This window comes from Cynoglossus semilaevis, chromosome 3 (genome assembly GCF_000523025.1).
Source record: "Cynoglossus semilaevis isolate Cse_v1.0 chromosome 3, Cse_v1.0, whole genome shotgun sequence".
Taxonomy (NCBI): domain Eukaryota; kingdom Metazoa; phylum Chordata; class Actinopteri; order Pleuronectiformes; family Cynoglossidae; genus Cynoglossus; species Cynoglossus semilaevis.
The window spans coordinates 12,522,325-12,536,204 of NC_024309.1; the positions used below are offsets into that span (position 1 = coordinate 12,522,325).

At 40.3% G+C, this 13,880-nt stretch overlaps 1 protein-coding gene across 2 annotated transcripts in view; it reads left to right on the forward strand.

Moving 5' to 3' along the window:
- The window catches only part of cdh7a (cadherin 7a), a 187,916-nt gene that overhangs the window by 105,609 nt on the left and 68,427 nt on the right, over positions 1-13,880 (forward strand). For both annotated transcript variants that reach the window (XM_017031627.2, XM_017031628.2), the window contains exon 3: positions 8,718-9,012. In XM_017031627.2, the coding sequence (XP_016887116.1) occupies positions 8,718-9,012 (295 nt within the window). The remainder of the gene's footprint in view (positions 1-8,717; positions 9,013-13,880) is intronic.

Here is a 13,880-nt window from a genome sequence, read left to right on the forward strand (position 1 = left end):
TACAAAGGTGCTTCCACGGACTCCTACCTTCAAATACCCTCGGGAGACCCTAACCCTCCAACAGCTCAGGTTTGGCCTAGCGTTTGTCCACATTCTCACGTTGGCGTCGGTCAAACAACGCCAACAAAATGTCGTTGTTAATGAATCCAAACAAACCAAACCAAAACAAGACAAACCCCCAGAATAGAATCCAAACTAAGTTTATCAACAGCAGGGTTAAAGGAGACCATAGTGAATCAAGTATCTTTGTAATTCAAATTTTGGAGAAGTGTACCACTTCACAAACGAGAGTAAAAAAGCATGGTTCTCACTCGTGGCCTATCGTTGGCATGGTGATGACAACCCGTTACCACGTGTCCACCAAACCAAAACAGTCGAGGAAAGGAAAACAGTTTCACGGAAGGACAATTATTTAAAAAAAAAAAAAAAATCACATGAAATAACCATGTCCTGTGTCGTACTAGTGCTGCTCTAAAGCCTGGATATACAGGGGGCAGTGGTGGCAGAAGCAGACTTAGATTTGGAAGGTCGCATGTTCGAAACCACCGGCACTGATGTGCACCAAGCATGGCACTGTTCTCTCACACCGCTCCCTGGGCGCTTAGCTTGATGGCTAAACTGCAGAGGACACATTTCATTGTGTGCTGTGCTGTGGTGTGCAATGACAAATAAATTACTTTCACTTTCACTTCACTGTGTGGGTGAGTGTGCGACAGGAAGAGCAGCCGGCATAAAAGCTGAGTAAAACGACCGCGATCCATCCAGAATGTCTCGGGTTCACTGTTGTTGATGAACAGGGTGATGGTGGAAACGGGACTACTGTTGGTCGAAGACCATCAAGGAAGACGTGTTAGGAGGCAGGGGGCAGAGGTCAACGTCAGGACTTCAAATGTTGGTATTATAACCGGCAGTGGTGCAGAGCTGGTAGACATAATGGAGGGAAGAAGAGTCGATATCTGGTTTGTTCAGGAGACCAGATGGAAGGGATGGAAGGTCAGGGACGAGGGGTGGTTTTAATCTCTCGTACCATGGTACAGTCAGCAGTAGAAATAGATCAATTTTGAAAGTTGACGATGTCCTTCTGAATGTGTACACACCACAAATTAGATGTCACTTAGAAGAGGACGAGGAATTTTGGAGCAGGCAAAAAAAAATGCTAGAAAGAATATTCGGCACCACAAACCCGTTAAAGTCAGCTGGACCTAGATCTTGGAATTATGGAAGTAGGTCACAGAGTCTGATGATTCCCGTGACATCGCATGAGCCTCCGGGGACGTGTGCACTATTTGCCAGGGGAAACAACTGCAGCGGGGTGCCCTGTGGGGAAAAAAGAAGAGAAAAAGAGTGTGAAGCTGTGCTGGAAAAGCCAGGGTTCAGACATTTATGTGGACATCAATTCTGCTGCAGACAATGAATCCGACCGAGCATCAGTGAGATTCTCCGCGGCTCTGGCTCCAAACTTTAACGACTTAAAGGATCTGCTGCTAATGTCTGGGTTCCAGACACCACAGGGCGAGCTCAGAGGTCTTATGGAGGCCAAAGCTGGGGGGCTGTTCTGAACAGCAGCAGGTGGTCAAAATGATCTGGTGTAGGTGTGAACGCCCAGTGAGTTGGATTGAAGCGGATGTGATAATCATGAAAAAAAAAAAAAAAAATGGACGTGATAATCATGAAAAAAAAAACTTTCCACAATCAGGAAACACTGCTCTTGGTGAGAGCGTTTGCAGATTTACAGATTCTGAATCTGATAGAAGGAGAAAAAAGACCTTTTATTAAACATCCCGATTTTTTTTTCGGCTTACAAAAAGGCTGGAGTTTATTTTAGATTGAATGTAACAAAGTGAAGTGTATTTTTTCACACAGTGAGTGTGTGCAGATCCCATGCCTCTGCTGCCACTCTCCCACTCTCTCCATGGCGACTGCTAATTCCTCACCTCCCAGCTTGAAGTAAAAGTGTGCTGAGCCACAGAGCCTCTCAGAACACAGCACCATGGCTACTCACCACTAGAACGCGGCCCGGTGTATAATTTTAAACCCTGAACACGCCGTCAGCTGATGTCGGCGACAGCTGCAGCGGAGCTGCCCTGTGCATTTTCTTTTCCTCCCCAGGATGACCTCTGCTCGGCTCCGTCTGCTCTCCTGTTTTATTTGCACTCCATGTATTTGTTATTTAATGAGTCTGAACTCCCCGCTGATTCACCATATGGCACAGATTAAGTGTCTAATATTCGTTTTAATTGATGGCTGGGTCTGTCACCCTTTCTGAATATCAAGTTTTAATCATTTTTACGTGACCGGCTAAAGCGTTGAGGATATTTGTAGATCTAGATTATCTAGAGCTGTCCCATGTTGAGCTTGTAACCCTTAAAATTAGTTTGATTTTTGTATCATTCCATCCTTCTGGAACAGCAGTGTAGCTAAATATTCCCGGGCAGGCACAGAGGCATTAATGTACGATGAGCAGCGCTATGTTGAACTAAGAGTAAATCATGGATCCGGTTTAACATTAGCTTTGCTTAAGACTGTTCTATTACTACATTAATTTGAGTTATTTTGCCAATTTGGAACACAAGTTTTTGATTGTAACTTAAAAAGTTGTAACTGTTAACCTACAAATACCAAAGACCTTGTCAAATTATGAAAACATAATATAAATATAGTTAAAAATTAGTTTAAAGGAGCAAAAATAAAAATTAATGTTGCAAAAAAAACTTTTGCAAAAAGCTGTAAATTCAATTAACCAAATCAAATAAAAAAAAAACAACCACAAATAACCTTTGCAAAAAGCTGTAAATTCATTTAACTACTGAGCTGTATATAAAAACATTTCTATGTGCCCGACTTAGCCCCTGAGCCATATGTTAAATACACCTTTTACCATAGAAGGATTTCTATTTGTGTGGTTCTCGTTCCACTGTCAGTTTGTGAAAAAAGAAACAATTTCCATTTTCATTTCTTGCTTCTTTATTACACTCTCTGCCTAAACTCGCTCACCCGGCCTCCACTAAGCCTCTTTCTTTTAGCTCCTCAGTAAAGCATCTAGGAGGCGAATGTTGATTAAGGGCTCTGGTGCTGCAGCAGCAGCAGCAGTAGCACTGGTGTCGGCTGTGTTAGTCTTCCCCAGGATCCACAGGATGGCTCTCAGGCTGCCTGTAGGTATTTACTCTTTGTATCCAGTCTGGATTGTGCACGGCCCATTGAATGGAAAATATGTGCTTTTCCCTTAAGAAGGACAGAAATACACCCGAGTAAAACTGTGTGTTCATGGAGATCCAGACCTGCTTGCACATATTTATTTATTGGAGCTTCATTCACACCCTCCGTGTGCGTGCGTGTATGTGTTTTATCTGTATATTCGGAGTTGCTACAGAGCCGGAGAAAACAGAGTTACACACCATCACCGAGCAGTGAATGGCAGAAAATAAAGATTCAAAATTGAGAACAATGCGAAAACATGTTGTGCAGCAGTTTCGGTGACGGAGCGCCGCCGCTTCACTGCAGATTCTTTTATGCCTATTCTTCCTGATACAAGGTAAACAAACCTGCACGACACTAACAGGCTAGTCTCCGGAGAGACGGCTGCACAGTGGTTAAAGGCTTCACAGATGATGTTAAAAGGGTTTTGGGATCAAACCCTGCTCCTCCTCAGCATTGAATGTAAACGGACTAAAGCAATAGAACTGTGTTGAACAGTCTTTGTTTGTTCTGTCATAGTCTGTGAATAATAAAAAAACAAAAAACAATTAAAACTCAACCCAAATATTTGAGCCATCTTTTTAGATGATGTTAGATTACATTTTAAGTCAAATCAAAATGTTTTTCTTTTTTATCTAATTCACAATTAACTTTGAAGCACCTTTGGACAATATTTAACTCTTTGTACAAGGTTTAGTAATTGTAGGTCTAACCCACACAACACGTAAAGCTACTCCATGCACCACTGTATGTTCCTGTGCAGCCAGACACACAGTGAGAATTGCGGCAAACCAAACATCCGAGTGAAAAGACCCCAGACTGTGGTTGACCTCTGACATACGTTACATGCTTTGTGGCCCGTCAGCTTTGTCCTCCTTGTCCATGGCATTTACCCAAACAAAGCTTCACGGATGAATTCCTTGTGATTAAATGTTGACTCTCGGTCTCCACTGCTGACACTTTACCTCAGGTCTCCTCCTGACAGCAGGAGACGCTGAATAAACATGCTGTTTTCCATTAGAGGAGGTGCAATAAACGTTCATACTGTGGCTCCAGGGCAGGAACCTTTAGCTCCTCTTCCGTTAGAGCGTTTTCATTTTTCTTCATTTCTAACATTTACGAATGAATTGGTTGTCAATTGCTACTCCCTGGATATTTGTACTAACTTAAACCCTCTTTTTGTTTATTTGTTTCATTATTTGTCATTTGATTTTATTGAATTCTTTTGTTAGAAGCTAATGGTCGATATTTTTGCACCTACATTTGTTGTAAACCTTTTAAGCATTCTAGGCTGACATGTTCACACTTGATTATGATTATTATAAGCCCTTTAGCCTAAACTATTTTAGCCATTGTTTTTTTGTCACGCTACTACAGTATAGACACAGTTGTTTTGATGTTAGCACTATATCATCACGCTACTACAGTTGTTTTGATGTTAGCACTATATCTGTGGATAAAATTGGGCTATTTGCGGTACCTTTTTTAACTTTAAGATACACACATGTTGTCTTTTTGGTAAAGCGAAACTTCTGACTACTTCTGGGCTAGTTTTTGATAAAATGTTAACTCTGTCCACTGCTGACAGTTTGTTGCTAACAGCACGATGGTTAATAACATATTTGTTGGGCTCTATAGCACAGCAGCCAAACGCGTTGTTGAGGCTCCAGGACAGAGGGAGTGTAATCACTGTGGCCCCTGACGTGGCATCTATCAGCAGACTGATGGATTCCATTAATAAAAGACCTTTTCTGTTCACTTTGTTTTCCTTCAGCGTTACCAGTGTAATATTGACCTAATCACGGGTTACTCCCTGCAGCACAGGCTCGAAACCTGAAATACAGACGTTGTTTATCAAATAATGAGATGTTGACATTTACAGACAAATTGAACAAAGAGATTTGACAATATTCCTCAATGACTTTGTTGGGTTGGCAGAAGAGAAATTCTGCTGCTCGTGTTCTACACCAACTCTGAAGGCTGGAGTGTAATATACAAAATGAAAAAAAGTTAAAACCCAGGCCAAATACTAGCAGCTGCTCGGGGCTAAAAAAACTAGAAATATATGAAATTTCCTTTTAAACTTTCGTGACATTGGATTTTGATGCTTCCTGTGAAATATAAAAACAGTTTTCGGTAAACTCGAGTGTAAAAAAGTCCAGCGGAGCTTCAATAAAACACACAACACCCATGTATTCTGGGTGAAGGACGTGTTATATTCAAGTGTTGCGGAGTAAAATATTTACAAGTGTTTGTGAAACAAAGCCAAAGGAAACATTCAAAGTCAGTTTAAATGGTAATTAGCTAAACCTAAACCAAAAAATAGCTGAAAGTTGGCAAAGTCTGATGGAAGCTTGTCAATAATGGCACAAAATGGTCAGAGGCTAAAAGTAAGGGAGGGAAATAATTTTTAAAGATAACTTCTTATGCCAAATGTCCTTAAAGTTGTGTTCCATCAGACCTAAAATACTTTTGAATCATAACTTAATTATACTCAACATTTCGAAACTATTTCAATTCAGAAGATATGTATTTTAAAAATGTCGTGACCGTCATCTTGTTTCTTCGACTTTTGTCGAAGAAACGATAACCTTGTATCTTTTAAGTGACATAGCTGCCACCTATGGGGTTGAATGAGAAACAATAATAAAAGTTTGAGAGCTCCGACATAAACAATAATAAAAGTTTGAGAGCTCCGCCCCTTCCTCTCTCCGAGCGAGACTAGTCATTGAGGTCAGTCCCGCCTCTCTGTAACCTTTGAACCTAGTCACCCCTGCTCTACGTCACACAACAACAACAATGGCGGCCGTCTGTCTACCTGTAACTGCGCCAGAGAGGCCTATTCCGCGGGATTCTGACAAACGGGAAAACATTGCTTCACTTCCGGAGATTTCGTAGTCGTAAAGCAGCTCAGGTGATTACTTTTAGATAGTTTTATTGCTATTTAATGGTTTACAGGCATCGGCAGGTACCTGTTTTTAAAGGCTATTATTTCTGGGATGATTTGATTTGTGCGGACATTATGCTCAGAAGAGAAAAGTTGGCAAAGTTTGTTTTGAGACACTGTGTTCAGTTTGTTATTATTTCTGGAAAGGAAATGAAAAATCGTGTATTTTAAATCTTCACTAGAAACATGTTATGCCGTTAAATGATTTGTGTATCGTTAGAAGTGATGTGGGTGACGCTGAGCATTATTGACGCTAAACGCTGCCTTTAGCAACACACGTAAAGGGCTTTAAATAACCAATCACCGCCCTTTTCTCTCGGATGTGTGATGGCCTCTCGGTTCTTTCTAATGTTTTACACTCTGTGGAGATTGATGGAAGTCAGACGGCTAACGTCTTCAAAGTTCCAGTTCCAGCTGGTTGTCAAGTCACGGGCGTTTCAACGCCTCCGACAAGTTCGAGTGTTGTTTCCTTGAACAGTGGGGTCAAAAAGTCTACTTTAAAACAACGGACTTGTTTTTTCTCCCGTGTAAAACAAACTTTTTCTGTCACAAGCACTGAGCAGTGATCAAACATGATTTAATGTTAAAAATACACATTTGACTCCTTAGTACTGTACTATTTATCTATAATATAGAATGTATTTAAGTAACAATAGTCATTTATTCTGTCATTAAGTTCACATCTGTAGCCAACGTTCTTTTAAGGTGTCATGATTTAAAATGAAAACAGTTTTATACAATAAAGCTTGAAAAGAATATTATTTATTCATGCCTGTGGAAAAATCTTAGTTCATTTTAACCAATAGCATTCAGTGTTAAGTGCTTGTGTCGGATTTTTTCGTGGCCAACAAAATTCCTAAGTAACGTTCATTAATATTAGCCATTAAGATCAGTAGCAATTTAGCTACATTAGGCATTGTGTTTATGTTGTTAAATTGCATTTAGGTTTAACAATGTTATGCTTAATGTTAAAAGTAAGGTTGAACATAACATCTAGCATACAATTGTTCTAAATTACCAAAATGCTGTTTAAAATAGTTAAAAAAACAAACAAAACCATTTTATGCTAAATGTTCTTGCCAACATTTGTTTGTATCTGCCGTTAGTTGTCTTCTTTTAAGGTTTAAGCTAGTTGCTATTGTTTAGCTACTTCTTGCAAATCTTCACTTTTTCTTGTTTTATCTTTAGCTCTACTTTTGGACAGTTTTCCACAATTTGACATTTGGCTATAAAGTTTTGCTTGATAAACCATTCGTTTTCATGACCACAATAAACTAATAATTTTTAGAATAAATGGCTTATGTTTTGTAGAATTGTGATTAAAAAACAGTGGCTTTTAAAAACTTAAAAAGTACTGTAGTGTAACACACTGAGTAATTGTACATGATTGGAGTGTTTTACCAGCTTAATTACATATTAGCTCTTTGAAGTTGATCCTGATGAAACCTGTTTCTGATACTCAGTATATATGGCATCTCCACGCACGGCTTCCTGCTCTGAATAGCATAGGCGGTAGAGAGAAAAGTGCTGTAAAAGTTTGAGCTTTAATATACAGATGTCATGTAACACATTATGTTAGTAGAGAACAAATTGCACAGAGAACATTGACGTCTATCAAACCACCCAGCTGCTTTTATTCCAGAGGGCAGAAAATGGATAAAAGAGAAGTGAGGCACGGAACGCTGCGTCTCGCTGTCACTCTGCACTGCATTCACTCAGTGCTGCACTCAAATCAGCCGTGTACAGAAGTATATTTTCTGAAAATGTTTACTGCTGCTGCATTTTCAAGCATTTTTTAATGTCTTGGCAGAAGTATGAAAGATAGATGCTTGCTCTTACCTTTACATCACTTATGACCGATTTCTGGCCAGGAATAACCTGAAAAAAAAAAAAAACCGCAACGCTCAGTTTGGTGAATCATTCATCAATGTTTTATTGATCGAAACACATTTTGTAAAGGCTGCAGAGATGAGTGAGTTGCCAGAGGTTTAAATGGTGGAGGGGGGGGGATGACGTTTAATTCAACCACTACATTAGTTAACAAATTACAGACTGAGGCAACATTTTATCTCATCCCCTGGAATTGTAGCCAAATGCAAATATTGCTGGGTGTTAGTATCAAACATGCATTCATGCACGCTCAGGCTGTTTGATCTGGCTTGAATGTTTGCCTAATGCACACGATTTGTATCTGTTTGTGTTGTTTGTAGTGCACACATTTAATATTTGATACTGCATTTGCATATTTTAATAGCATTTAATATTTATTCATTTATTATTCGCAAATTTTCCTTTGAGGGACACTGTGGGGTGGCGGTTGGGAGGGGGGGAGGTTGTCACAGAGCCAACACACTGAGCTTGACAACTTTTTATACCGGAGTCAATTTAATCTCCACATAACCTGAACTGTGAGAATAGGCTGAAAGATTTGGAGAAACCCACACAGGAGGTGACTGTAGTGCAGATATAAACCATGCAGCCAAAAAAGACATGATGTCACAGATTCACACTCAAAGCTTCACATGACGTTTTTACTGATGCACTTAAAAAAGAATCTGTTTTTTTTCCCTAACAGCTACACTCAGACTTGGATAAAGGCGACGGCAAAGTGAAGTATGTGTTAACAGGCGAGGGCGCCACCTCCATCTTCACCATCGATGAAAACACCGGAGACATCCATGCTACAAAGAGGCTTGATAGAGAAGAACAAGCGTACTACACCCTGCAAGCTCAGGCTGTGGACAGGCTCACTAATATACCAGTGGAACCCAGGTCTGAGTTTGTGGTCAAGGTCCAGGACATTAATGACAACGAGCCAAAGTTTAACGATGGACCGTACTTGGCTGGAGTACCTGAGATGTCACCATTAGGTATGTATTCCTCTAATTGCATCACATAGTTTTTTTTTTTTGCCTGCTTGTAATGTCTCTCCTCCAGTTTCCTCTCGTACACTGACTCTATTTCTGACCCTCCCTTCGCTGCGTGTGATAATTTTCCACTCCAATGAGTTCGTCTTCATCTCCCTGACTCTTCAGGTCACCAGGGTGCTCGGCGAGTTTGCAATATTAATTTGAGTCAAGGGTGTTCCCTCTGTTAGGGTCATTACGTGATAATCATTTTTGGGTACATTTTAAATTACACAGCGTTTCTTTCTGTGGAGGAGAGCTGATGCCAGCTGAGGTTCTGCAGGGGTTAAACCACTTGGACCCAGTCCTAGTGATATTTTTGTTTCCACTGTTGGCCACATTTCTACTGCTGATTAGTGACGGCGTTAGATGTTTCTCTTATCAGAGTATTTTTAAAGCTGAAGGGTGTACAGCACAGCTGCCCTCGTAAATGTAGAAAAGAGTGATGCTGAGGTGAAACGTTCAGTGATCGAAAGCTCTTTAAAAAACACATTTTGAGTTAAAGTGAAGTCATGAATCAGGTTTTAAATCTTCTGGAATGTTTTGACGGCATGATGGCTTAATGCAGTATCTACTTCCCCTCTGTGAATTTACTCATAATCAATTGAGTGGCAGATCAGATGAGACTGTGTTGTGGGCAGAAAATTAGAAATGCATTTAGTGCCGTGGGCACAAATGTAAACAAGTCTTCCATTAGAGTTGTATACTTTACATAATTGAATGGGATATACAGAGCAGCACATGTAACCTATATATAACAACTCTGACACGATAAACTGTCAGAGGTCTGCAGGAGTGACAAGGTCACATTTTCCAGACTGTAAGGATTGTTGACGTGACAGTAGAAGAAACAATAGAGGAGGCAAATTATTCTAAGAGTAAAAGGAAAAGCAAATGCAGCAAGAAACAGAATTGGAACATTAACAGATTGGACCTCTGGTAGGCATGGGAACAATTCTGGGAATTGATACTAAAGGGAACTGTTTATTTAATATTTGGAATTTTCATACATCTGATTAAACTTTTGTAACTAAACACTTTCTAAATTATTGGAGTAAAGCAGAGTATTGGAGCTGTTGACCTAAAAACTTCAAAAATATTTCCAGGAGACCATTACTGTTTTATACCACACATTACATGCTCTGCTGTAATAGTTCTCTAATAAATTTTAATTAAAATGTATTTCAAGATTTCCCTTTTATGATTGAAAAATGCCTCAGTGTAGCCAAAGGGCTTGGAAAAAGGTTGTGCTATTTTAGATTCTGGGTTATCAGGAACAAAAACCAGGGCAAACCAAAAATTTGTATAATTTTAAAAGAAACCAAATGGTTAGGGCATTTGGTTTCCTTCGAAATTAGCTGGAAAATCTTTCAGAGGGGACCTTTTCCGCAAGTGTCTCCACATTTAAGTTGTCCTCCGAGGCTCAGCACATGTAATGCCAGAGCTTTTAAAAAAGGAATAAATGCAAATGACCGAACAACAACATCCTGAGGCCGTTCTTCTCAGCAGGTGTATTAGTAACGCAGCTGCTGTGAGAACCAGTGACCTCCATATTGGTAAGTCTGTTCGCTTCACACAGACTCCAGCGAGGCTATTACATCAGCATGACTTTGAAAACTCAGAGCTTTTAAAACTCGACATTTCGGTTGACAAAACATGGGTGGCACTGAGCATGAAACGCTTTCATTATGCTCTTTCGCAGTGGCATTAATCAGCCTGGCTTTTGCTATTGTGATGTCGGGTCTGATGCAGTTGCCGAATTTACATATTCATCAGCTCACATATGCCAGCGCCTTCCTCAAGGCTTAGAAATGTTGAGAAAGGATGCATGGTTAAAGAATGAGTCAAGAAAACTGAAAGGTCTGTTTCAGCCTCAAAGTGCAACAAATATGCTTCGTACTCGAAGAAAAAAGGAAGCGACCGGAGGGCATGGCAGCCCACACTCACCTTGGAACTGTCATCCACTGATGAGTACATGTCTGTCCATTCGTTATCCTGCTGTTACTGAGTGGTAAAGCGAGTACAGCAGTATGAGCATGTACTTAATATCTCTAGGAGGTGTGGACGAATCACAGTCTTCAGCTTTGACTGAAGAGATGACAACATTATAAATAACTTGAATAGACAGCAATAGACAGGTCCTTTCAGTAAATTTAGAAAAATACATTGAAGAGATGTTTTCTGATCGAAGGATTGTGTAAAACAGAATCACTGTATTTGTAAAGTGGTAGATATCCATCCCCTGAGGTGTTCAAATTTTGTAGGAACAGGACCAGGAACAGTTAAAACTCTAAATAAAAAAAGAATAGTTTAAGATTACGACCAGGAACCATTAAAACTCTAAATAAATAAAAAAAGAATAGTTTAAGATTAGCTTTGATTCAGCGTGGCATGTGAAAATCTACTCTCACTGCCCTTCTTCTTCCCACTGTACCTCCTGGGGGAAGGAGACTTCTCTCTCCCTGCTAAATGCTGCACCATGTTCTGTAGCCAGTTGTCAAAACCACTCAGTCAATGGAAAAGAGCCGCCTGCTGCAGTTGGACATGACAGTGAGAGAGTCGTGAGACTGAAGCAAAAATTGTTAAGCTTTTTTGGCCTGGGACCCAAGAGGACGACGCATCAGTAAAAGTGCTTATAGAGCTGAAGGGAGCTGCACAGTCAGTGGTGGGTTAATTACTTTGTGCGACCCCTTTCACGTACAGGGAGTGTGATCGATTGTTAATATTTAATTTTTTATGATAGCTGTTTTAAGGTCTCGGGGGCTTCACCAGAGAGGATGCAAACCCATTTCACTTCTATAAACACAGAGATCTCACCCCTCCGTGTCAGCACCACCTCCATAAAATCCCTGGTTCTGTAGTAAGGCTGTGTCATGTGTCGTGAATAATGATACCAGTATAGTGTTTATGGGACATGAAATATTGGCCGTGTAAAGATGTATTATTGCCACGTCAGCCTTCCAGAGCTCAACTTATAACCCAAGTCATCCTACCATGGAACTTGATTAAAATTTAAAAATGCTAAAAGTTTAACCCTAAACTTGTCAGTTTTACAGAAGACTTGGTTGCATACCTGCTTTTAAGAACTGGCTACCTTGCTAACAGCAAACAGCGCTAAAGACTTTTTTGTTTTGCAAATGTGTTTTTCAGCTACTGCCCCCTAATGGCGTCATTTGGTCAACCTACTCCTGTTTGCACTTTAACTTTGCCATGCATGTTGTTGTTGTTGTTGTTGTTCCACATTTTCCTGTTTTTTTAGCGTGAGCCCATGTTGATCCCTTTTTCCTGGATTTTTAGCGTGAGCCCATGTTGATCCCTATACAGATGGAAATTAGCGAAAACAAAGGTGTTCACGGCTCTTTAGTCGCTTCAAAGTCAAAGGTAAAACATTCCGAACGAGCATGCGGTGGGACTGGGAGTCGTTCCAGTGGAGGCAATGCTTTGCTTACAACAGATCTCTGAAGGATTACACAGCTGACTGTCAGCGGGGGGTGCAGGGCTCAGGCTTAAAGAACTAGAGGATTAAAGGACAAGGGCTTTGGAGTCTCGTGTCCAAACCGAGATAAGAAAGCGACAGAGGTGCACGTGTTCACACCTCCTTTGCCACCCTCATTTTTTTTTTATTTGCCCTGCCTAATCTCTAAAGGTCTTTAAAAAAACATTTTTCTGACAAAAACAAAGAAACAATGCATTTGATCTGGTTTAAAATGTCAACTTTTAGGCAATTATCGGTTCTGTAAAGACCAGGGAAGGTCCAAGCACCTCTTGTTCCCAAGAATTCCTTTATGGATTTCTATAAATCATTAATGGTCACAGCCTGGCACTGTTGATGAATGGGCTCAATTTAGAGGAAATCATGAATTTAATTAATTAAAGTAATTAGAGGCAGAGCTCGTCCATACACGTACGGACCTTATGGCCCGAGGAGATCCAAAGGCTTTTGTCTTAATCACGGCAGGGATGTCAAATAAAAGACAAGAGATGGAGAGAGTTTGAGGACAGCAGGAGCTGCGACAGTGTGAGCCTCGGTTCAGTCCCTCCAGCTGCACGGCGAAGGGCCAAAAGGAGCAGACCGAGGGCTCATTACAAGCATGGAGAATGTAATGTCAAGCCAAGGCTGCGACTCTTTAATTTACTGCTCACCTGTACTACAGCCAGCTGTCATTGTTCCTGTCTAATTCACGGCAGCGGAGATCAAGGATGGCAGAGCTGTTTTAAAAAGAAGTGTTTGGATTGAGGACAGATGATCCTGCTCAGTGTCGTTTAGCTTTTACAGACACTGTGTGCCATTCATTCACAGTTATGTTACTCTGCAGTATTTTTCTTTCTGATCTTTTCAATACCTTGAATGACAGATTTCTTTGATTTTTTTTTTCATAATTTATAATATTGACAATTTTGTATTTGCTGTGAACACCACAAGTAGCATTCAGGAACTAGCCTTCTGCGGCCCATTCTTCCATCTATTAACTACACTTTTTTCCCCCAATTTGTTCTCATTACTTTGTGTGTATGTGCATGTATGTCCCATGTATGGTGACCCATATTCACATGCTAGCTGGTTTAAAAGTTGCTTTCCTTTTTATCACAGTGGTAATGTGTTTGCTATTAAAACACATTTCTCTGTTTAAACATTGGCATCACATCCAGAAAGTTTTACGGTGTTGTAAGTAATTACGACTTTGAGGTTGAAAAATGAATGTCGAGTGAACTTCGAATCAGAAACGGTGGGGAGCAGGTGTGAATGTGCATGAATATCATCAACTTAATCAGCGCTCTGGCTTTTGAATGCTTATGAAGGAATCTCAGTTAATGCGCCTAAAATGAATGAA